The following is a 24,401-nucleotide window of genomic DNA, read 5'->3' on the forward strand; positions in this document are numbered from 1 at the left end:
TTTTGCCATTTCCTAGCTCTTGAAATACAGAGCCCTTAGATGCTAGGGGCGCAGCCGCTAGTATTATACATACAGTTATCTCCTGCATGTAGTGTATCTACGTAACGCCTCTAAATGCCAAATTTTAGGCTACTCTATATATTTTTTTTAATAAATTAAAAAACAGGCGGATTAGTAGATTGCTTTTTACCTTTGGAGCTCAATCCTGCAGATACTATACCTGTGGTGCAATAACCTTGCGGAGCTACCCAGAACCCAATTCAACACAACCATACCCAGAGTGATAAACAAATTCTAAATTTTCACGATAATACACTGTGCCTGCAGAATGCCAAGGCTTTCCTCTTCATTCAGGGTTCATATGTAATGTATGACTTGTGACGCAGTTTACACCTACAAAGCACATATTGCTTCTAAAGACATGTATTGTATCTAAATCAGAAACATTAAATAAATGGTTTTGTAACTTGTTAGCTGACACAATGGTTCCGGATGAAATTGATGAATTCAAGTCACTCATTATGCAACAGATACACCAAGCTAAAATTAAGGAATCATTATTGTTTACTTTCTAAATTGTAAAATTTGCTGTGTTAATTTTAGAATTGTGAGAGGAGGGGGGGGGGCGAATACTTCATTTTAGTGCTTAAAGTATCAACAGATTTATTTCTGTGTGCAGTGCAGTGCAATTAGTTTTAATTTTGTCATTTTTTGACATTCTTAATTTCTTATGCTACCCTCCCCTTTTTTCTTGTATTTGTTAGCTTTTCCCCAGGTAGGGATGGGACATTGGACTGTAAATTACATTGTTACCCAAAGTTCTAGGTATCACATTTTTATCTTGTTTGTTGGCTCAAAAACATTGGGTACTTTGGTTTCATTTTGATAAGTTTGTTTCAAACTAGGATTACAAACTTTTCAACCAATAATTGTATTCTACGGAAGGGTAATTTTGCTTTACCATCATTGGGATTTACATTAATAATAGCACTTTTAAACAATAATGATTTGCATAGATTTATGAATTCCCTGACATAGAGGATGGAGAAGAAAATGAGAAGGTTGAGAACAGGTAAAACATATATGGAATAGTCCCTTTCGTGGCAACGCCACTTATAGGGCGATTCGTCGTATTTTTAAAATGGCTTTTATAGGTTAGGTTAGGTTATATTGGGTTAGGTGATGGCCCCACATTGTTAGGCAATTGGCCCCGCTGGTTTAGAGACCCCTGCAGGGGCTAGAAATAGGAGAAAAGCTACAGTGAAAAATACGAAGAATCACCCCGTTGCCACGAAAGGGACTATACCCAACATATATATCCTAATTATATAGTAGCTGCTACTGTTTAATCATTTGTTAGACGGTTTATATCATTTTCTTGCAAGTTGCATTTTCCTACCTTCCCCACATTTTTCAACATTGTCACTAAAGTACAAACAGCATAAATAAGATATTTATATTTCCTAGAGCTCAGAGCAATTGAAATGATATGCGTAATATTTTTCTACCCTTAACACAAGCTGCGCAAAATTGTGTTTAGAATGAAGCAAACGTTCAAATTATTGGAAGTAGGCGTAAAAAAGTGCCAATTCTTTTACTATAAACAAAAGTCGAACACTTATTGGTTTTGTTACTCTATCAAAAGATTCATAATTAGGTTTTCTGAAGAATTATATTATCAATAGAAAAGTTGGTCAAGGTTGCAACTAACTTTTGCATTAATTATTTTTTAAAATGTCATTTGCAAAATTTGACCCACTTATGATCAAAGTGTGGTCATTAATTTTTAATAACAAAGAACAATTCTTATGCTTATTATTAATGTTAATACCTGGGACAAGGGATGCATTGATTTAACCCTTATTTATGATCAACATAATAAACCCTTTAAGATTACAATTATAGAAAAGTTGGGACACTGTTAGATTGTATACAAGCCAGTCATGATTCAAGTTTTTTAAGCTATCAAATGGGGGAAATGGTCTATAGACTTTAGGGCGAACGTTACCGGTTACTATTCAATGTTCTCTCTCTCTCTGGTTTAATTTGTACATTCTGAATTCTAATTTTTGAGCAAAATAGAGTTTATTTTTTTTTATACAGTTTATCACTAAATGAATATTTTTTTATTTGAATTTTTTCACGGAATTATTATTTTAAATAAGTTAATTAAGAATGGTTTAACTTTAATCAAAACACACGGATCCTGTTAAAATAATAAAAATTAGGTCCATTTTTTTTAAATTGGGAAAAAAATGTTTTAAAGGACAAAGCAAAAAGTATGCTTTTATCCCTATTATAGCAACAGCAAAATCTTTAGGTATTGTTTTTAAAAATTTTAAGTATGTCATTCTTTTTAGAAAAATAAGAAAGATAAAATCCAGAAATGAGAATCTGGCAAAATCAGTCAATAGGACAAAGTTATAGAAGTCCCAGAGAAAGGGGATGGTAAAAGGGTGTATACACTTCTCAAAATAAAAAAAAACAATAAATTACCCCCTCTGAAATGTTTATAACTATCATTTTGCCCCCCTCAAACCTTTAAAACACCTTGTTTTACCAACCTGAATAGCTTAGACGTCCTTGGACAAAGGAATGAGAGCGCTTTTAATATTACAAAATAGAAGTCTGAATTAAAATCTTTAATCAACAAATCTACATAAGATTTCTGCCAGATTAGCTAAGCTTTAAATATTACCTATTCCTTATTGTTACAATAATCCCCATGGGACTTACTTACGGACAGTCCCTAAACATTGAAAGTTTCGCATTTATGAACTGGGTTCAATTAATTTTATATCTTTCACAGCGTGTAAGACCTCGTGCTAATTCAATTTAGTTTCACTCAGTAAGGGATAATTTATCACAAGAAAACCTTTTTTCCCTCAATCCTTTCCCCTGGTTTTTAATATCTGATTTTTATAGGAAAATGAAGAACCGAGTTCCTTTTGCTGTTGTAGGCGCTAACACAGGTAAATACTTAATGTATGGCTGCGAAACCGGTTTTAATCCAGCGGATAGATTCCGGTTTGTTGCCATTGTCATAAATCATGTATCGTATTATGGCAGTAGTTGTTTTCATTTTATGAAACGAAATCTTAAAAAAAAATTTCTTTCTCTTTTATTAATTTCAAACATCCTATTAGAAAAATATATTAGGGAGGGAAGATCTGTTTAGAGATCCCGTAAAACAAATTTTTATTGAATTTAGAAAAATTTATTCTAGCATTAGAGTTTAACAAAAGATGGGGAAGGTGTTGAATAACTGTATGTCCCCACTCCGTGTACCCTGTGCCGACTTTCAATTGGGTCTTTAAATATCAGACAATATTTGTCTGGCTTATACTTCCATACTTATTACATTTGTTATTATTATAGCTTCATATTATCAGTTATAGATTGAAACAAATATCAAAATCTACTATTTGTTTTTGCAACAAAAAAAAGAGTTTTGAATAGATCCCAATTGAGCTTCATAATATCTATGTAGAAGAAGTTGTATATCAATTTTTAGCTTTCTATGTATGTTGTTTCTAAATAAAACATAAACTTTGTTCTCTAAGTGGATCCTCCGCCTTAAGCCTCCTATGTCTTAAAAAGCCCCAGTTAGATTATAAAAATTAGTTTGATGCATAATTTAGTTTCACTATTTTAACTAAGCAAAGCATGAGAAATTTTTTTTATGAGCCCTTCATTTAAAAATTACGATATCTTTTCAATAATCATCCCCCCATTTTTATGAAGCTAAAATAAAGGATTTAATCTTAGCCAAAGTACTTTTTATTTTTATCAATATATTATTTACATATTAAAATTCATTCATAAAATTAATGTAGGTAGAATTGATCAATTTTTCAAATTTCATTTTTTAAGCTTCTTAATCTTTTAAAAGGAATCATTTCAAAGTACCTTGTATAATACGTAATTAGGCTTGTACACGGAGAAGCCTTCATTTAAACTATTCATAGCCCTTATTTGTGTAATCTATTTTAGAGAGTTTATAGAACTAATACGATTTAAAATATTTTAAAAGATCCTAATGTTTTTTTTTATTCTCCTTTTATACGAACTCCCAGAAATGTACCATAGAATACTCTCAGCTGTGCGCGAAGCTTACCAAGCGATACGTTTGGATAAGGATTCTCACTTTCAATCTCCGTGTGCATCTGAATCCTAACTTCAGAGAATCAGGGCTACAAACATCAAACGAACTCCCAGAAATCCCTGAAGTGGTCACCGAGTCAGATCTAAAGCTTTAGACAGACACACAGACATCGAATTCCTTTGAATTATAGATAACAGTGTTTCGGAGCCGGGAGCCGGGAGTAGCAACATTTTTGGTGGAGCCGGAGCCGTATTTTTCGTTAAAAACGGCTCCGGCTCCAGATTAGCTAAAAATGAGTTTTTAAAGTAATATTATAATTTGGCAACTCTGTGTGTCTAACACTAACAGTCTGTCCAGGGTCTATTTCTATTTAATAAACTGAAAAACTATTGTTACTTAACAAATAGACACACATCCTTCTACTTTTATATAGCTTTAATCAAATAAAAGCAAAATATTTTATATTATTTATTTCATTTTATCAAATTCAATAATGAACAAAAATGATATATTAATTTTACGGTGGGAGCTGGAGCCGGAGCCGCATCAAAATTATACAGCTCCGACACCCTGATTCTCTGAAGTTAGGACTAAGATGCACACTAAGATTGAAAGGTAGAATCCTTTGGCCAATCTTAGATAGATTGGTTAGCTTTGCGCACAGCCGATTGAATTTGATTATTTCAGTGGTGGAAACGGCGGACGGAAAGAAATTACGAGGCCGGCAGTATCCCTGGGGTATTGTGGATATTGAAAATATGGAGCACTGTGATTTCATACCTTTAAGGTAAGAGAATTGTGGAACACCTGTCGTGTCTAATAATCTTCTTGGTTTTTTTTTCTCATATTGCTACTATTTATGTTTTCAAACAAAGCACCTTGTTAAACAATAATACTCCCCCCCCCCTTTTTTTTGTAAAGTATATTTGGGGGGGGGAGGGGGGTGGTAGTTTGTTTATTACTCAGTCAGATTAGGTTAGGTTATATTGGGTACTTTGTAGCCCCGCTGAAACTTACTTAAAAACTAAAAAATAACCCACCTCCCCAATTTATTAAAAAAATATAAGTTGTTTAACCGGAATTTTGTTTGAAAGCACCCATTAATGTAAGATATGTACATTTTTTTCTCTTTGCTGTTGTTATTTAAATAACCCACTACTACTGACGAAATATGAATAAAAAAACACTAAAAAAGTAATGAGGACTACTGTCCGTTACTGCGCCCTACTGCTTTGATATATCTATTTTTTTAGTTTTTAATAAATAAGCTCATGGCAAAATTTTAGTACTTGTTTGAATTTATATTTTATACACACAAGAATTTTAAAGTATTCAATAGATCAATCTTGAAAGTCAACCACACGAAAATTGAACTTCCACAAAAAATGTTCAGCAACTAAATTTTTTTGCATAGAAATTGTCCATTAATATCTTAGAAACTAGCTATTTTTTTTGTTAATGTATGTTATAATCTGCTCTTGATGTTTGTATTGCTTTTTATAAGCGTAGCTTCTTTATAACTAGTTTAAAGTAGATTAAAAATCTTCATAGTATTGCGCTATTTATGGATTTCATTGTCCTTTTTAAAGGGGGGGGGGGGTTTAATGCAACCATCTCGTAATCAAAGTATAAATGGCACTTAGAATTCGAATTTCGATCTAAAATTCTGCATGAGTAATCCTTGGTAGGTCTATTTTCCCTAAATCGAACAAAAAAGTTGAAAAAGCATCGGCTAACGGTTCAGCCGTTTAGCCGTTTTTTTTTGGCTATTTTTATGGCAAATCTGTCATAAATTACGCAGGAATCAACTTTTTAAAACATTTTTTTGCTTTAAATCATGTAAAATGATACAAAAACAAAATTTTTAGATTTCTAGTACCAGCAACTACTGGCTAGAACCGTTTGAAAACATTTTGGAGCAGAAAATAGTATTATTTGGAGATAGGTTTCGTGATGATTTGCATTGAAAATAGCCCAAAAAATGGCTAAACTGCTGAGCCGCCAGCTGTTAGCCGTTATTTTTCCAACTTTTTGTTCGATTTAGGGAAAATAGACCTACCAAGGATTACTCATGCAAAATTTCAGATCGAAATTCGAATTCTAAGTGCCATTTATACATTGATTACGAGATGGTTGCATTAAAAACCCCCCCCTTAAATTTTTCTTTAATTTTCAGTCTTTTTAGCAATATGTTGTATGGAATAATCATTTATTCTTGAAAAAAAATTGAATATTCAATGCATGAACGTTTCGTTTAATCCATTTAAATGGTAGATTTTTTCTCAAATATTTTGGAAGATTTTTCATATTTGTATTTTATTTTCAGGAACATGTTAATCAGAACTCACCTTCAGGACTTGAGAGAAGTTACAAATATGGTTCATTATGAAAACTATAGGTGTCGCAAGCTAGCAGGTAAAAAATTTAAAAACTTATACTTAGTATTCTTTAAAGTGTAAAATCTACATTTTTTTATCTATTAGAGTACCTAACTTATCTATTTCTATCCGTTCAGATATCACTAGGCAACTTTTGAACCGATTGCGTTACCAAGCTATTTTAAGGTTTCTTTACATAGTAAATGACTATTTAGTTTTATTTCCAAATTAGGTTAAATATTACTGGTTTTCTGTATCTTTCAAATCCTTTAACTTAGTGGCGTAGTTACTTAGCATCTATGGGCTTTGTATTCGAAGGTTTTGGGAGGAGGAAGATAACAGTCGAAACCATCCCAAAACTTCAAATTAAAATAGCCTAAAATTATCCTGGAACCTATTCCTTTTAATGGAGAACTCAATCGGTAAAGTAGTCACCGTAATCGTAAGCATCAAGAAAAATTCCCTACAGCTTTATTCCTATAATAAACAACCTCAGCTCTCAAAAAGGGAAGAAGGATACTTAACATTCTTTATATTTATTTTCTCAGGTGTGGCAGGTGTCCCAGGAATGGCTGTGGACAAAATGAATTCCAACAAAAATCCCCTCTTCCTTATCGAAGAAGAGAAGAGAGAAAGTGCGGCAAAACTGTCAAACATGGAAAGAGAGATGGAAGAGGTAAATATCAGGGATAGGACAATTGAAAACAGAATATCTCCCCCCCCCCCCCCCTCTCCAAATCATGAAAGTACTAACACTTATCTTCTTTAGCTATAAAATTGTAGAATCTATAATCTTTAAATCGTATTGCTTGCCTACTTTTAGAATTTATTTTTTAGTTGCTTTCACCCTCAAATCTAAGCAGACCAATGACACCCCCCCATCTAAATTTTTGATAATTTTTTTTAGGTAGGTAGGTAGTCCCTTTAAAGTATTATCCCAATGGCAGGGGTGTATATTCTGCACAAGATAAATTTTTTTCCCTGCTGCATAAATTTTTTTCTTCTCACTTTTAGTTTTTTCCAGCAAGGAAGGGGATAAATTGAAAAATATTTTCAAAACTCTTTATTTTATTCATATTATCCCCCCTCCCATATATTCTTTTAGTTTTTCACCAAAGAGGGGAGAAAAATGGGGAAAAAATGCTTTCAGTTCTCTTAATTTTACATTTTTTTCCCCCAACCACATATTTTTTTTTTTTTACCCCCCTCCCCCCCCCCCCTCAGCCGGGTCAAGTTTGCAGAATATACGCCCCTGCCCAATGGGGTTATCCTAACCCTCATCCTTACCGAACCTTAATTATGAAATTAAAGATAAATGGTCCATTTGCGGTAAGAGGGAAAATTCCGAATTTTATTCATCTGAGAAAGTTAGGTATTTTAAGATTATAAGACAGGATCAACATGGATTCAGGGATAGATTAATGGTTTAATTTAATTGTAGTTATTAAAGTGAATAATTGCTTTAATTTTTTGTCTGATCTTGCTTGTTTACCCCTTTCAACTAGATAAAAACTATTTTGCTTATAAATTAATAGATACAAAATACATTCTCATATAAACGACCCCTTAAATAGTCGATAGAGTTTCCCGACTTTGGAAAAACTGTCAGACCGATTTTTGAAATTCAATCTTTGTAAAAAGATATTCAAGTTTTAATTTTTTGTTTTGAAAATAATATTGTACATTAGACCTTTTCATGAAAATACACTTTTTCGAATTTTAGTCTTCTGCTAACCTAAAAAGTTACTTTAGGAGCATAGAAATACATGTACAAAATTTCAGCTCTCTAAAAATATGAGTTCCGGACTTATCTTTAAAAATACCAACCTAATTTTTTTGAGAACTTTTTCACATAACCGAACTCAGTAACCTTTACTGATTTTTTTTTGGGACTTTCATTCTAGGGGCTAGTGGAGCTAAAGACCCCCCAAAACACAAAAAATATGAGTTCTGAGCTTTTTTTCTAAAGATATCAACCTGATTTTTTAAAAGAAAACTTTTTTAACATAACCGAACTCAGTAGTGTTTACAGATTGTTGTGGAGCAAAAGTGTTTTGGAGGGTCTTTTGCTCCACAAGCCCCTAGAAGGAAAGTCCCAAAATTAAATATGTATAAATATATATTAAAAATAAGCTCAGAACTCATAGTTTTATTGTTTTGGGGGTCTTTTGTCCCACCTGCTCCTAGAAGGAATAAAAGTGTTGGGGGGGTCTTTTGCTCCACAAGCCCCTAGATGGAAAGTCCCAAAATTAAATCTGTAATGGTTACTGAGTTCAGTTATGTTCAAAAAGTTTTCATTTAAAAATCAGCTCAATATCTCTAAAAATAAGCTCAGAAGTCATATTTTTTGTGTTTTGGGGTCTTTTGTCCCACTATCCCCAAGAATGAAAGTCCCAAAATAAAATCTGTAAAAGTTACACTGAGGTTGTTTATGTTAACAACGTTTTCAACAAAAAAATCAGGTTAATATCTTTAAAAATAAGCTCAGAACTCATATTTTTAGTTTTGGGGGTCTTTTGCCCAACTAGCCCCTAGAAGGAAAGTCCTAAAATAAAATCTGTAAACATTACTGAGTTTGTTAATGTTAAAAAGTTTTCTTTAAAAAAATCAGGTTGATATCTTTATATATCAGCTCAGAACTCATATTTTTTGTGTTTTTATGGGTCTTTTGCTCCACAAGCCCTTGAAACCAAAGTGCCAAAATGAAATGTGTAAACATTACTGAGTTCAGTTTTATTTTAAAAGTTTTCTTTTAAAAAAATCAGGTTGATATTTTTAAAAATAAGCTCAGAACTTATATTTTTTGTGTTTTGGGTTTTTTTTTGCTCCACTAGCACCTGGAAGGAAAGTTCCAAAATGAAATCTGTATAGGTTGCTGAGTTTGGTTATGTGAAATAAGTTTTCTCAAAAAAAAATTAGGTTGATATCTTTAAAAATAAGTCAAAAACTCATATTTTTAGTTTTTGGGGGTCTTTTGCCAAACAAGCCCCTAGAAGAAAAGTCCCAAAATGAAATCTGTAAATGTTACTGAGTTCCATTATGTTAACAAAGTTTAAAAAAAAAATCAGATTGATATCTTTAAAAATAAGCTCAGGACTCATGTTTTTAGTGTTTTGGGGGGTCTTTTCCTCCACAAGCCCCTAGAAAAAAAGTACCAAAATGAAATCTGTAATGGTTACTTAGTTCAGTTTTATTTAAAAAGTTTTCTTTCTGTGTGATATCTAATTTACTTCTTGAGATAACTACTGTTGGCCGAAGAGGGGGGCAAGTAGGGGTACAGAAGTTTAACTGCCAGTTTTTGCCGGTTTTGGTGCTGGAGGCGCCGATTTTTTTTAACTGAGCATAATATCTTAATAAGTTGTAACTATAAGCAATGAAAAAAATGACAAAAAAAAGATATATTTTAGGCCTTTTCAAAGGGCAGTTTTGAAATCCCGTTATTTCATAAAAAAAAAATTCAAATGCTTAGAGAATGGCTTGGAAGATGAATTTAGGTGTTCTGCATATTTCAATTTAAACACATAAGGCCGATTAAATAATACCTATTTTTTTTTTATTGAACTGTCATTTTAAAAAGCGTAAAGGTTTGACGCTCATTGAAAACTTATTCCTTCAGCTATGAATATTGTAGTAGATTAGGACGTCAGTACAACTTCATATCTTTATTTTAAATCCCACTTTCAAAATTAAACATTCACTAAGTTTAACATTATTCATAAAAAGTATTTTTTTTTCAAATATTTTATACCTACCTAGTTGTCTTATTGTATGTAAAACCACAAATTTTTGGGTAGAGGGAAGCTGTCTATTGTATATTAATTATTAGCGCATGCGCCCCTAGAGACATATGGGGAAACAGTGAGAGGGGAGTAAGTCGATACTCCACTTTTAATTTTAGTTTAACTCTAAAAAGTAAAAAAATCTATCCTAGGAGATGATTTTTTTCCATAGCCGATTTCTCTTGGAAGGGTTAAATTTGTCTGAATATTTGGTCACATTAATTATTCGTCCATTGTCCTATTCCTTGACACTTTTGACAGTTATAGGCAGTGTTTCGGAGCCGGAGCCGTATTTTTCGTTGAAAACGGCTCCGGCTCCAGATTAGCTAAAAATGATTTTTTTAAGTAATATTATAATTTGGCAACGGTCTATTTCCATATAATAAACTGAAAAACTATTGTTACTTAACAAATAGACACACATCCTTCTACTTTTATATAACTTTAATCAAATAAAAGCAAAATATTTGATATTATTTATTTCATTTTATCAAATTCAATAATGAACAAAAATGATATATTAATTTTACGGTAGGAGCAGAAGCCGGAGCCGCATCAAAATGATACGGCTCCGACACCCTGGTTATGGGTATTCCTTGAGTTCCCTAACACCAGGTACAAGATCTTATTATTGAACTTGTAAAATGCAAAACCAATAAGTAGGAGCTAAATCCTCTAGATAGAATAGCATCTATTTCTTAAGCCTCTTACATGCAACCTTAACAAGTATGACAACATCCATAAAAGCGAAGCACTGAAACGGTAGGACAAACGGACATTAACACTTGTATAGTGTCTAAACTGAATAATCAGAATATAAAAGTATAAGAGTCGAAGCAAAATTGTAAGTAAATTTGTTGAAAAACTGCTTGATACAGGATAATGTTTATGGACATACTTACATTTTTAGGACTTGATTATAGAGTTGCTTCGCCTATAATGTTGTTCTTTGTTGTTATAGGAATCAATATACCAAAAATCAGATCAAAAGGATAATTAGATCACATAAATATTTGTTGTTAAAAGTGGAAAAATTAACATTTTTAAAATGGACATACGGACATTCTGGTAATGATTATAGAATTGCTACGCTTTCTAAGTCGTACCTAACTACTAAAGGAATCATCGTGCAAAGTTTGAAATCGATAGGACAATTCTAACATGCCTAAATTAATGAATAAAGGCTATCTATCTCGGACGTACGGACGGACCGACCCTAAATTATAGAAAGGCTTCGCTTTTAACAATAAGAAGATTTAAATTATACATTACAAAATGGTGGCGGGTTAATAAGGGTCCGATTTTGTTCAGTACCTATTTTATGCATATATTATGTCTCGAGTTCTATAGATAATAAAAAGGTTCATTTATTTTATGTACAAAACTAAGAGATGTCTATAGAAGCCGCATAATAGTGGATATTTGCCATTGTACTTTTAATCATACAATTTCGGTCGACTGGGTTTCTGTCTTCGCCAAAACACAAAATGAGAAAATCCAAATTCAATTTCAGAATGTTCTTAGTTGTGCATTCAGTTCAGCAGATAATTTAAAATAGGGAGGGTGGTATCACTGGACTGTAAATTATAAACTCATTGCTATTCGCTAGCATATAAAATTTTTTATTATTAAATCTTAATCTCAAATTAATTTTCAAAAATAAGCCGTGTTTAAACTTTTCCACCAATTGGAAGCTAATAAAAATCTTAACGTTTTTGAGCTTTTTTATAAATAGTCGTTTTTTTGTATTTTATCTTGATTTAAAATAGAAATGGCTGATGTTTCTATTTTATTTGAATGGTTATGTAACTGTACATATGTTCTTATTTAGATTTTGAAATCATGAAAACTAAAATTTTTGGGAAAAAATCCAAATTTTCTAATTTCAAACTAAAAATCAATTTAAGGGGGGAGGCGAATGTACCACTTTTTGTAACCTGAACTAAATCACAAAGATGCTTAAGTTAAAAAAAGATCCAAATTCCAGTGCTGTAACTCTTTTTCAAGTTCCTTTGTGATTTAGTTCTGGTTACAAAAAGTGGTATATCCGCTGCCCCCCTATCAAATTAATCGTCTGCTTACATAATCGTAGGTTAGTAATGTGAAAAAAATGAAAATTTTTCCATTTTAAAATAGATATACTGTCAAAACTTATTTGAATTTACAAAAGCTTTTAGATAATGTTCATTCTTTTCCTTCAGTTTTTCAAATAATTTTATCCAAATGGAATAGGTATAAATTATGTATAGTTCTTTTTTTGGCCTTTTTTGTAAGCTTGTAGCTTTCAAAGAATATTTTATAGACGCAGCTTAAACCAACAATGAAATTAATTCGTAAAAAATCACGAAACTTATAGGGTAAGGCGGGGGAAGTTTCGGTAAGGGGCTATTTTCGGTAATTTCGTCCTACCTTCATTAAATGACCTTTTTCTCCATGTTCCTTTCAAATGACAGAAAAAAACATCAAAGCAAATTTGTTCCTTATTAAATTGCCTACAAAAACGTATAAAATGAATTTTTTATGAGATGAATATTAAGGGTACTTATTGGGTCTCAAAAAATTTTTTAAAAATTCGTAAGACCTAGAGCTGATCCGTAAAAACCTTTTGAACTAAGAATTGCCCGCTCTTTCCAAATCTGTTGAGAGCTTTAAAATCGGGGTAATATTTTTTTCAAAAATGACCAAAGTTGGCACCGGGGGAAATTTCGGTAATTTCAAAAGAAATTAAAATTCAACTTTTAAGGTCATGTTTTCTTTTGTCTGGTGTGGAATTTTAGGTAACTTTTTTGCGGTCAATTTCGGCAAACTTCTAAAAGTCCTAGGATAACGTCCTTTTAAGACCTGATAGTCCTTTCCATAAGCTTTCTACCGGTCTTGGTTTCATTTGAAAATATTAATGTTTACCCCATTTTTTTTCAAAAAAAACCCGAAAAAATACCGAAATTTCCCCCCCCCCTTACCCTACCCATTTTCCTGCTGTCGTTGGGGGGCAACACATCGTAAAATTGATGACCTCTCCATTTACCCCCAAAATATTATTTTTTACATCTTTCGCTTGTTGGTATTCCTTGTTAAAATAAAATGAAAAAAAGGTAGTTTGTCTTTTGTTACTCTATATTTTTACTTAATGTTAGGTTAGGTTACATTGGGCATCACATGCCTAGGCCCCGCACGCAGGGGTTAGACATAGACCCGAAATTTTCATTTTAGAAAATTTTGAGATGGACCAGTGCTCTGGAGTGCTTTGAGGTTAAGCACTTTTAATGTTATTGAAATGATCACTAACACAGAACTTTTTTTTGGAGTAATCCATTTTTCCTCCATGCTTCCCTTAAGTATATGTTAATGTTAATGTCGTGTGGGAGAGTTGCACCTGGACTGAACAGTCGACTTGTCAACTCAAGGCCAGACTCTTGGTCCTTCACCTCATACCCATAGTACAGTACATTACAGACAACCAACCCTTTGATTGCACGATCATTGTCTGGAGATCCTAACTGAGCAGGGTAATGAGTTGCGCTTGCTTGGTGCCAAGGCATTCCCCCTACTCTGCTTTTTGATGTCCTGTGTCGAACAAAGCAGGTAGGTACCATTATTAACGTCTTTGGTATGACGCGTCGCTTCCCCTATTTACAAATTCTTATATGTATATGAATCTTGTTTCAGGTATTTGAAAGAAAAGTGAGGGAAAAGAAACAAAAGTTATCAGACAATGAAGCAGATTTGGAGAGAAGACAAGCTGAATCAGCAAACAGGTACTAATACTGATAGATAGTTAGAAAGGTAGACAGATACAGACACCAAGCTGATTGACAAAATGAGTCAATTAAAAAGATAGGTGGACAGATACTGGACTAATTGACAGACAGATTATGGTAAATAGAGACAGTGAGACAAACATACAATTATACTAAAAGATACAACAGACAGGTGAACATATACAGGCAATTGAATGATTGGCAGACAGATTATGGTATATAGTAAGAGATATAAGTTTTCCGGAATTTTAATGTAGGGAGTAGATTTGAAATCTGCATCAAATTTTAAGGATTTTTTATAAAATTCGTTTTTTGTAAAATTCTTTATCTAAAAGCGAAAATACATTTTAAGTTAATTAATTTTGACCAATAGGATAGGTGGATTTTAAACTAACTGCGCTCTAATTGGTTGAATGATGTACGACATCCAATCAGAGCGCAGATTTTTTAAATCCACCAATCACAGATGCCAAAATTAATTAACTTAATTTGTATTTCCGCTTTTAGATAAAGAATTATAGAAAAAACGAATTTTATAAAATCCTTAAAATTTGATGCAGATTTCAAATCTACTCCCTACATTACAATTCCGGAAAACTTATATCTCTTAGTATATAGACAGACAAACATACAATTGTATAAATTGTATGGTAGAAGCTGCACTGATAGACAAAAAGAACTATCCACGAACGAGAGCAAGTGATTCTAAGCACCTTCCAGCATTGATCCATATTATTTTTTTAGTGAATATACAAGGTTTATGTTTAGTATTTGGTTTATCGACTAAAAAGTTAAGTTTCACCATGGTTTTATATAAAAAAAACTTTGAAAAGTAAAGCATTTTTGGTGCAATATCATCAAATGTTTTGATGAGTTCCAACTGTTTTTTAAAAGCTTTGACACAAAAGTATATTATTTTGTTTAAAAATGTATAGGTATTTAGAAAAAGAGTTGGTAACTTGAAATATTGTAAACAGTTTAATTAAAGTACTTTTGCAATTTACAGCATTTGATGCTTTTCTGCCGTGTTATTATATTTTGTCCTTTGAACGATGCATTTGATGATATTGCATCAAAAAAATGATTTACATTTAATTTTTTTTTTTTATATTAAACCATGGTAAAACCCAACTTTTTAGTTGATAAACCAAATATTAAACACTAGCGGCTTCGCCCCTAGCCTCTAGGGGCTTTGCCCCAAGAGATGATAAAAAAGTTAAGGTGAAATTCGTAAAAAAAGGACCAAGGATAACTCCTACAAAAAAAGGACCAAGGATGTCTCCTACCAAGGATGTCCCTCTAATATTTTAGACAAAAATAATGAAGAAAAAAATAATGTTTTAGATTGGAACAGTTAAAACAGGAGCTTGAGGAGAGGAAAGCAATTTTCCTTCAAGAGAAACAATCTTGGGAGCAGAGCCATAATATCACAATAGGTAAGCAAAGCAATAAGAATTACAGACAGAACGATTGTTTTACAAAAAAAAATGAAACTATTCTTATTTTACCAATGTTCTTCAAAATTGAATTCTGTTAGATAGGTAAACAACAGTTATTTCTCGCATCGTATTATAAACAACTTTCCGCGGATAAAAAATATACAAGATTAAAACCAGTTCTTTACCCCTGAGATGCCGAAGGCACGTCCTGTCTGCCCTCTGTTTAAAAAAATGATTAGGGTTAAAAATTGTTGTCAAAAAATTTGAAGTGTTTTGAATGGAGGCCCGGAATATCTAGTAACTTCACTTTCTAGATAGTACCTAACTATTGCAAGAATCATCAAACAAAGTTTGAAATTGGAATGACACTTTTAATGTACCTATATTGAGTTATTGGACCAACGCTAGTTATAAAAAAGCTTCGCTTTCGATAAATCTTTAACTTGGCTGGGAGCTAAAAAACAACGAAATGTAGAAAAAATTAATTCAATCCCATTTTTAAGAATTTTTACAAATGAAATCATAGAACTATTTCTATTCAGCTTCTCAATTGAATTTATTTTCACCTGATTTATGACGACTTCAGAGATTTGTTTTAACAAATTTAAATCATGAATATTGAGTATTTTTTCAAGAAAAGTTTATAGAATTATAGATTTTCTGACGTAATTGAAGTAATTTAAATTTTTGAAATTCTATAGGTAGGTAGGTACAAATTTCAAATTTTAAAAAATCCATTAAACAACAGGTCTATAGTATAGATGTATACAGATAACTACCTCCTTTCCTTTTTCAATGACCTTATTCGTCTGCTACAAAATTAATTTCTGATACTTGGCTGTATTAATACACACCACACTATTTGTTGACCCAATTGAAAGACGGCATAAGAGCAGTGCGATGGGGAGATACAGTTATATAACCCTTTCCCTCTCTAGTGTTTTACTCTAATCATTAAACTACAAAAATACAAAGTAGAAGGGCCCAGGGGGGGGGGGGGAGAGGGAGAGATTCGGATATGCCATTTTACTTTAAACACAAAGGTTGGGTAAAGAATTTGGACAGTGGCATTTCTATTTTGCCAAAAATTGTCAAATTGGTTCATTTTTTATGTTTTTATTACTTACACTTCATACATGTCAACTATCATTCTTGTTTGAATTCCTAAGATTTTTATAAAATCTTAAATATATTTTTTTTTACTTAATTGGAACCTTTATTAACTTTTTTCTTAATTGGGTTTTAGACAAAGATAAATCGATACTTATGTGGGCTGAAAATTTGTTATTTTATTATCATAATTACTGATGATTAGTAGCGATCCTACTCTATGATTCGAAATGTCCGTCTGCCCGTCAGTTATCTATACTATCAGGGAAATTTGAATTTCCCAGCTTCTATTCAAGATATTAGTGAATATTCTCTATACAAATGAGGATCCTTTATAAAATCTACTTGAACTATTATTTTTACTTGAAAGCAAAGTTTTATGTGTGTTAGACCTTTAAATTACTTCTAAAATACATATCCTAGTGTTTCATATTTTCCGCAGATAGAAAACAAATATATTTAGAATTTATACCTGTTTTGTTGGCTATAACGAAACTTATTAAGATAACCTACCATATTGGTCCATTTCTAAATCCCATTCTCCATTGAAGTTTGATAACATGTCAATGGGAATTCTACTAAAGTTAGAAAAAAAATTTATTAATTAATTTTTATGAATCAAATATTTTAATTTCAATTAATTATTAACAGTAAAAAATCTTACTTAAAATTATTCCATAGTTCAAATGAATACGTTTTCATATTCTGTCTTATTTTCTAATTAAAAAATTATTACCTAAAGTAAATAAATAGCTTGGAGACTTACACATAAACAAATAAAAAACTTTATTAAATCCTTTAGTTTTTACATTATATTTTGAATGTAAAGAGTGTTTTTAAAAAAAAGTTCACAATTTAAACCAATCTAAGTACTTAAAATCTCGGAGATAGACCCCATAATGATTTTAGTTATAATGATATACCATTGTCTTTATAATATTATATGTCTTAATTAATTGGGTATATTAGTTATTTTATAATTTTTTCTTGTGAATTATATTATTAGTTGTTAAGATATTTACATTGTACTAATTCTAAGATTGACATAATTAAGATCCGTAACAAAGTATTTTTAATTAGTATTCAAGTTTCTAAAAATAAATATCCAGTTTTTTTTTTGATTATTACTATATTTATAGCAAGCAGCTACACTTAACTTTTTTGTGATTTGTACTTGTAATTTTTATGCAAGGATGGAGGTACCTTACCCAAATATAAACCTTGCCTGGAACTATAGATAGCTTCACCATATCGGTTGAGATTAACGAGATTATCTGCTACAGACAGACAGTCATGTAATTTAACACTGTGGTCAACCCCAAACATCATGTTTACTTTTGGTACATGGACTTACATCATACATTACTAGCGGCTTCGCCCCTAGCCTCTAGGGGCTTTTTTCCGAAGAGTTATAATTACATCTTCTATTACCTACCCAGCGGAAAAAAATGCGAATGAATCACAAATTTTTGCGAAAAAAGCGAATTCGCAAAATTAACAAAATTCATAAAAATTCTTTTTAAAAAAGGGGGAAGACTTTTTGTTTTTTTGGGGGGGGAGGGGAGTTTCCCACCCCCCCAAGAAAATTGCCTAAAACTACCACAGCCCCAGTAGGTATATTCCCTGAAGAGTAGAATCCGATCGGTTCAGTTGTTATTGAGATCCTAAGGGAAGGATGGACAGACATCAAGCCACTTTGTATTATAGACTTGCGGATGCGTCCCTAGTATCTAGGGATGTTAGAAGGAATATGAAAGTTCAGAAAAACCTTATAACGACTTTCTTTATAAAAATAAAACAGCCTAAAACCACCCTATGACCAATATGAGGTTTCACTTCAAAGGAGAACAATATTGGTTCTTCGGTTAGTGAGATCCTTCGCTACAGACGTGACCAAAAGAGCTCATTACTTTATTTATCTATAATACAAAGTAGCTTGATGTCTGTCCGTCTGTCCGTCTGTCTGTCCGTCTGTCTGTCTGTCCCTTAAGATCTCGGTAACCACTGAACCGATCAGATTCTACTCTTCAGGGAATATACCTACTGGTCCTGTGGTGGTTTTAGGCTATTTTCTTGGGGGGTGGGACACCTCCAACCCCCCCAAAAATAAAAAAATCCAACCCCCAAAATTTTTTTTTTTACATTTTTTGTAAAATCTCAGTAACTGCTGATCAAATTGGGCTCTACCCTTCTGGGAATATACCTACTGGTCCTCTGGTGGTTTTAAGCTATTTTCGTGGGGGGTGGGACACCCCAACCCCCCCAAAAATAAAAAAATCCCCACTTCCAAAATTTTTTTTTTAAAATTTTTTTAAACAAAAACCAGTAATTGGGGTGGGGGAACCCCACTGCAACATGGGGCGAAGCCCCCATGAATACCCCCCCCCCCCCCCCCAAAAAAAAAAAAATCAAAATATATTTTTTTTAATTTTAATTTTTGTGTATGCGAACAACCTAGGTCTAATTTTTACGAATTGAAATTTTTTTGTATACGGCAAACAACCTGGGTTTAATTTGTACAAATTAAAATTTTTCTGCATAAAGCGCACAACCTGGGTTTAATTTTATCACAGAGTTATTAAACAAAGAATATTTTTTTGAATATTTCTATTAAGGAGGGTTGACTTCCCAAAACTATATAGGGCGAAGCCCCTAGAGGCTAGGGGCGAAGCCGCTAGTATAAGATAAATAGACTTAGGGTTGAGGTAAAAAAAAGTCCTATTTCAATGGTTAACCATTTTTTATTCTTTTCAGATGAGTTAAAGCGCATGTCACTGGAGTCCCTGGATGGCAAGAAAAAGAAGGGTGCGTTGTCTGGTGTCTCTTTCAGAATGGGAAAATAACAATTACCCTTCTAATGCGCTGCCAAAACTTCCACACTGCCAAATATGAAATTGTTCAAGGGTGGCAAATGAGAATATATCATCTTATGAAGCTGTATGTATACATTGAAATATAATCAAATCAATAAATATAAAATAACCTACATAAACTTCATACATTATAAGTCTTACTTTTGAACTAAAGAGTTTTGTCATAACATACCTTAAAAGTAAGCCTAATGTTATAAAGGTTTGTGATTAAAAGGTTGACCTATATGGATATTTTCAGAATAATAAACTTAAAATGAGCTTATAGTCCTACAACTACTATGAATATAGGACTAGGCTTGATGTAAATATTGAAAAAATAACATACATGAAAAATTAATACATCCTATCTTAAAGCTTAATTCACACAAAAGACCACCAAACAATTTTGTGGCAGTCAACGCATTAGCTCATGATCCAAGAGACATGGGAAAACAATCATTCATAGCATGATTAGACAAGGCTGTGGCCTTGTTGAGTCTGCTTGCTCATATCTATGAGTGCAATTATAATTGCACCAGTTGTGGTTAGTATTTTAAACTGCTATTTTTAGCTGTTTTTTTATATCTAGCCATTAATATTTTTATATTATTATATACTCCCTCTCAGTCATAAATTAGAAATAAAATGTAACCAATATTATCCACAAGACTACACTCATTAATACAATTCACCAAATACATAATCATTAGTAGTGTATTTAGTTTCATTGCATACTTTATAGTCCAGTAAACTATTTCAATCAGTTATGCTTTATGTTTTTGTGTGTGCTATAATAGAAATTTAGTTAAACTTATTACACCAAAATTAACTTTGCACAGTTATATTATTTGAGGGTTTGAAAATGAAATGTATTTGTAAAAAATTATGATATTACATTTGATACAAGTTATTTTATCTCTAGTTTGAATGCCATATATCTTGCAGTTTGTGTTCTATATTTAATAAAAAAAAATTTGTTCCTTTCCAGAAAAGACTTTATCCTGCTTTCAATCAGCACATTTTGAAATATAAAAAGGAAAAATCATATTCTATGGGTTATCAACTTTTACATTCTTCAAAGATACCAATTCCTTACACAGTTAACTTAATTGAATCTAAATAAACTAAATATTCTCTCAGATTTAATGTAAATAACTTTCTAATTCAGTTCAATTTCCAAAAGTTGAGACATAAGCTTAATAAGCATCTTCATTAGTCTTCCTACATGCCTTAGAAAGTAAGCCAAGTTTAAACTTTACACAACACATTTCCCAACTGTACTTCAATTCATATTTAGAAAGTTTAGAGCATATTTACTACTTACCCCTCTTTCTTAAACTATCAAAGAACTCCTATTTTGAAGTATAAAAAAACTGTTAATGATATCCTTTTGTTCATATTACCCCATGTCATTTCATATATAAAGTTTCCATTATAACATAGTCATGTATTGGACATTACAACATACATAATCATTACTAGAATAGCATCCAAAATAATTAACTTTATCCATTTTATTCTATGAAGATCTATTCCTTTATTAAGGCAAAATTTTAATCTTAGTTTTTATACAAATTAAACCTAATATTTTAACATTAAAGATGGTTTTATGAAAATTACACTCAGAAACAAAGAATATAAACTTAAATATTTAAAAAAAAATAAACTTAGCCATGTAAGATATATTAAATTTAATAAAATGGATAAGTTAATCTTTTATATTGTGTAGCTTTAGCTTTTATACAGGTTTTGAACTTTTAGATACTCCATGAAAGACAGAATTTTATGTTCAATTAAGACATGAAGTAGTAAAAAAATTATGTAGATAACAGCCAATGATAGATAACTTTTGATTACTGTATAATGTCTTAATTTTTCATAATCAGAGTATAATTTTGAACTTGTTCACTTATATAATGTTAGTAATTTTATGATATACAGTTGTAATGTGTAAAAACTTGTAATGATAGTCATTAATAGTAATTTTCTTTAAAGGCAAAGGTCAAAGTTTTTTATGTTTGTGTGTACATTAGTATTTGTATTATTTAACCATTTTTTATTTTAAATTAAGTTTCCTTCTACAAGTTTAATCAAAATTATGATGCCATTATTAAATAAATATGTATTGAATATATTTAAAACTTATTCATTTATTATAGATTAAGGAATATTATTTATATAAGATTAAATGTGAAGTAAATTATATGAAAAGTAAATCAGGGTAGGTATGATGTATTTTGAATTTTCCTGTTTATAATATTGAGTTCATTTTTTCTAAGACTATTTTTATTGTGTCTTAATATAAAATATTTTAATGTGTTTCTAAAATTATCTAGGATTAAATTAATCTAAAGAACACATGATTTCCACCTGTGGCGAAAATAACACCAAATAGTCATTAACTTAAAATAACATATCTCTTCCATTCGAATTATCTTTTGCACAATTTTGTTCATATTGTTAAATGGTCTTCTATCGACATATCCTTAAATGCCTGGCCGTTGTAAATAGTTCTATTTACATTTATCTAGTTATTTTTAAAATTCTCTAAAATCAGATTTAAGCGATTTACTCATTTTTAATAGAAGAAAAACTTCAGCGGATTTATTCTGATAGAATTTACAGATAAAATCTTGTTTTTTTTAAACTGACAATTTTTTTTATATTAAAATTAAGATTTAGAATGTCTCATATAAATGAACATGCAAAGATGATTAGCTACAATAATCTTAATACTAGATTAGAATTTTGATTTGATGAATGGACAAAAAAATCGAATCCGATTAATATCCGGTGGATTAGAACCGTTTCTCAGCCATCCTATAAATTATGTATATCATCGTATAATATCCAGTTTTCTACAAATATAAAAATGTACAATCATAAGATTAAAGCCAGTTTTGTTAGCCCGTGCCTTTGGTATCTCAGGTCTAAAAAAACTGGTTTTAATCTGATAAATGTACATTTTTATACTCGTGGAAATATGTTTATGATTCGATGCGATAAACAACTATTTCTATCTTTTTGTAGGTTTGTCTTGAAATTAATTTAAACATCTTAATATGAAAATATATGGATTATTGGTTCTAATAAGTTGCGTCCACAGGGTTTTAGGGTCCATCCATTCAAATATTCAACAATCTTGAAAGTAACCAAAGCATACTTTGATAAATTGTGAATTACAGGGGGGCTGTGTTTTTAACTTGATCCCCCCCCCCCCCACTTGGAGATAGAATGTTTTGTAAGTTAAAATTATTTATAGAAATTTTCAATTTATAAGTTAAATTTAAACTATTCAAATCTGAAATCTTAAAAAGAGTGAGTTCTTGGAATGTTTTAATTAAAGCTATTTTTATCCTAAATAAGACTTTTTATTTAAATCTCAAAATCTATTGAAAGGAGTTTTTAGTATTGAATTCGGATCTTTAAAAAGTTATATTTTATATTGTATAAAAAATTTTTGTTACTAGTGATATGGTGCTTTTAATTAAGTTAAAATGTAAATATTTTTTATATAGCAAAGCTATAAGTATTTTGATTTTTTTAGGTGTTTTATTTTAATGTTTAGTGGATGTTAATTTTGTTAAATTAAGAACATTTTTTTTGTATTTTACATTTTTATACCAAATCTATCCAAGCCCTGTTTTGCAATTTACATGTCTTGACTCCATTAATTTTAAGAAACCCAAAAATATTTTCTGCAAAATCTAAAATTGCAACAAAATAAAATAGAGGTAATAAACAAAATAAACTTATATTTAAATTAAATGAAAACTTTGAAAGGAATTAATTTTTTTAATTATTTACATATAACCTTATAAAAATGTATGTTTCATTTTAATATGAGGGTCTATGAAGAAAAAAATAAGTAAATCTCATTCAACAATAAAATAAAGAGTAAGCCTGTGGCAACAATGTATTTTTATTGGGCTCTTCGCATCATTTAATTCATAAAACTGACTCTTTGTAACTTATTACAACATAAGCTATTCGTAACTATCTAATTTTAATATGGACTCTTTGTATGAATCTGATAAGTTTTACTTTGTAACCCTTGCCTTGCCTTGTGATTGTGCGGTTATTATTAATTATACTCTTGAAAATAAAATATTAAATGTAGGTTTTTGGATTTTTTTGTAACAAAGCTATTCTAAAAGTGTTTCTGTCTGTATGTCATTTTCTGCAGGCTTAACTGATTTTTATCACGAACCACCCTTCAGCACATAACTGTTAAAAAAAGGGATGCGCTACCAAGATTGTCCAATCTGGGGGTGGGGGAGCTAATTCACTATATTTCAAAAATAATGTGGGTGCTCCAAATTTTGGTTAAGGGAACACCTAAACCCTCCCACAGTGGACGTCCTTGTTCACTAGGGAAGACTGGTATTTCTTTAATTCTTTATCTTTAACCTAATATTTTTTAAACAGCTCTGCTGCTATAGGATACATTTGTCCTTGACCTAGGTAGTTACTTTATCTTTTGTGTTTATCCAGGTGTTCTTTTTCTACGAAGCTGGCCTGTCTTGCTTCATCTGAGATGGGTTTTCATAAAGTTATTGATTGATTTAAGCGCAGACAACAGAAAAAATGCGTTGTAGGATTTAAACAGAGTATACAACTTAGGAATTCAAAATTTTAAAATCATTAGTTTAGCCATTCGTATAATGTCTAATAGAGCTCTAAAAAGATGCATTAAATAATATACAGCAAAAAACGATTTAAGATTTTTTATTTTTCTTCTATAAAAGCCATACCAACAAAAGCGAAATAATTCAATAAAAAGTTGTATACTCTGTTTAAATCCTATGAGGCATTTTTTTCTGTTGTCTGCGCTTAAATGAATCAATAACTTTATGAAAACCCATCCCTGGTGTTAAAGATTAAAATTAAAATAAATTGTAGGAAGTTATTTCGATACCAAACATACAGACAAAATATAACTTACCTGTAAGTAAATCTTGATTTCAATATTTACCTCTT

General features: G+C 31.1%; 1 protein-coding gene across 4 annotated transcripts in view; it reads left to right on the plus strand.

Moving 5' to 3' along the window:
* The window catches only part of pnut (septin 7-like protein pnut), a 71,003-nt gene extending 47,463 nt beyond the window's left edge, over window positions 1-23,540 (plus strand). For 2 of the 4 annotated variants that reach the window (XM_080145688.1, XM_080145689.1), the window contains 9 exons: window positions 473-549; window positions 1,015-1,072; window positions 2,926-2,972; window positions 4,793-4,892; window positions 6,432-6,520; window positions 7,032-7,159; window positions 13,929-14,017; window positions 15,365-15,456; window positions 19,324-23,540. In XM_080145688.1, the coding sequence (XP_080001814.1) occupies window positions 473-549; window positions 1,015-1,072; window positions 2,926-2,972; window positions 4,793-4,892; window positions 6,432-6,520; window positions 7,032-7,159; window positions 13,929-14,017; window positions 15,365-15,456; window positions 19,324-19,412 (769 nt within the window). In that variant the 3' untranslated portion in view covers window positions 19,413-23,540. The remainder of the gene's footprint in view (window positions 1-472; window positions 550-1,014; window positions 1,073-2,925; window positions 2,973-4,792; window positions 4,893-6,431; window positions 6,521-7,031; window positions 7,160-13,928; window positions 14,018-15,364; window positions 15,457-19,323) is intronic. The other 2 variants (XR_013873883.1, XR_013873884.1) reach the window with 2 other exon arrangements.
* Window positions 23,541-24,401: the final 861 nt, after the last annotated feature.

This window comes from Acartia tonsa, chromosome 13 (genome assembly GCF_053477335.1).
Source record: "Acartia tonsa isolate MP-2025a chromosome 13, ASM5347733v1, whole genome shotgun sequence".
NCBI lineage: Eukaryota > Metazoa > Arthropoda > Copepoda > Calanoida > Acartiidae > Acartia > Acartia tonsa.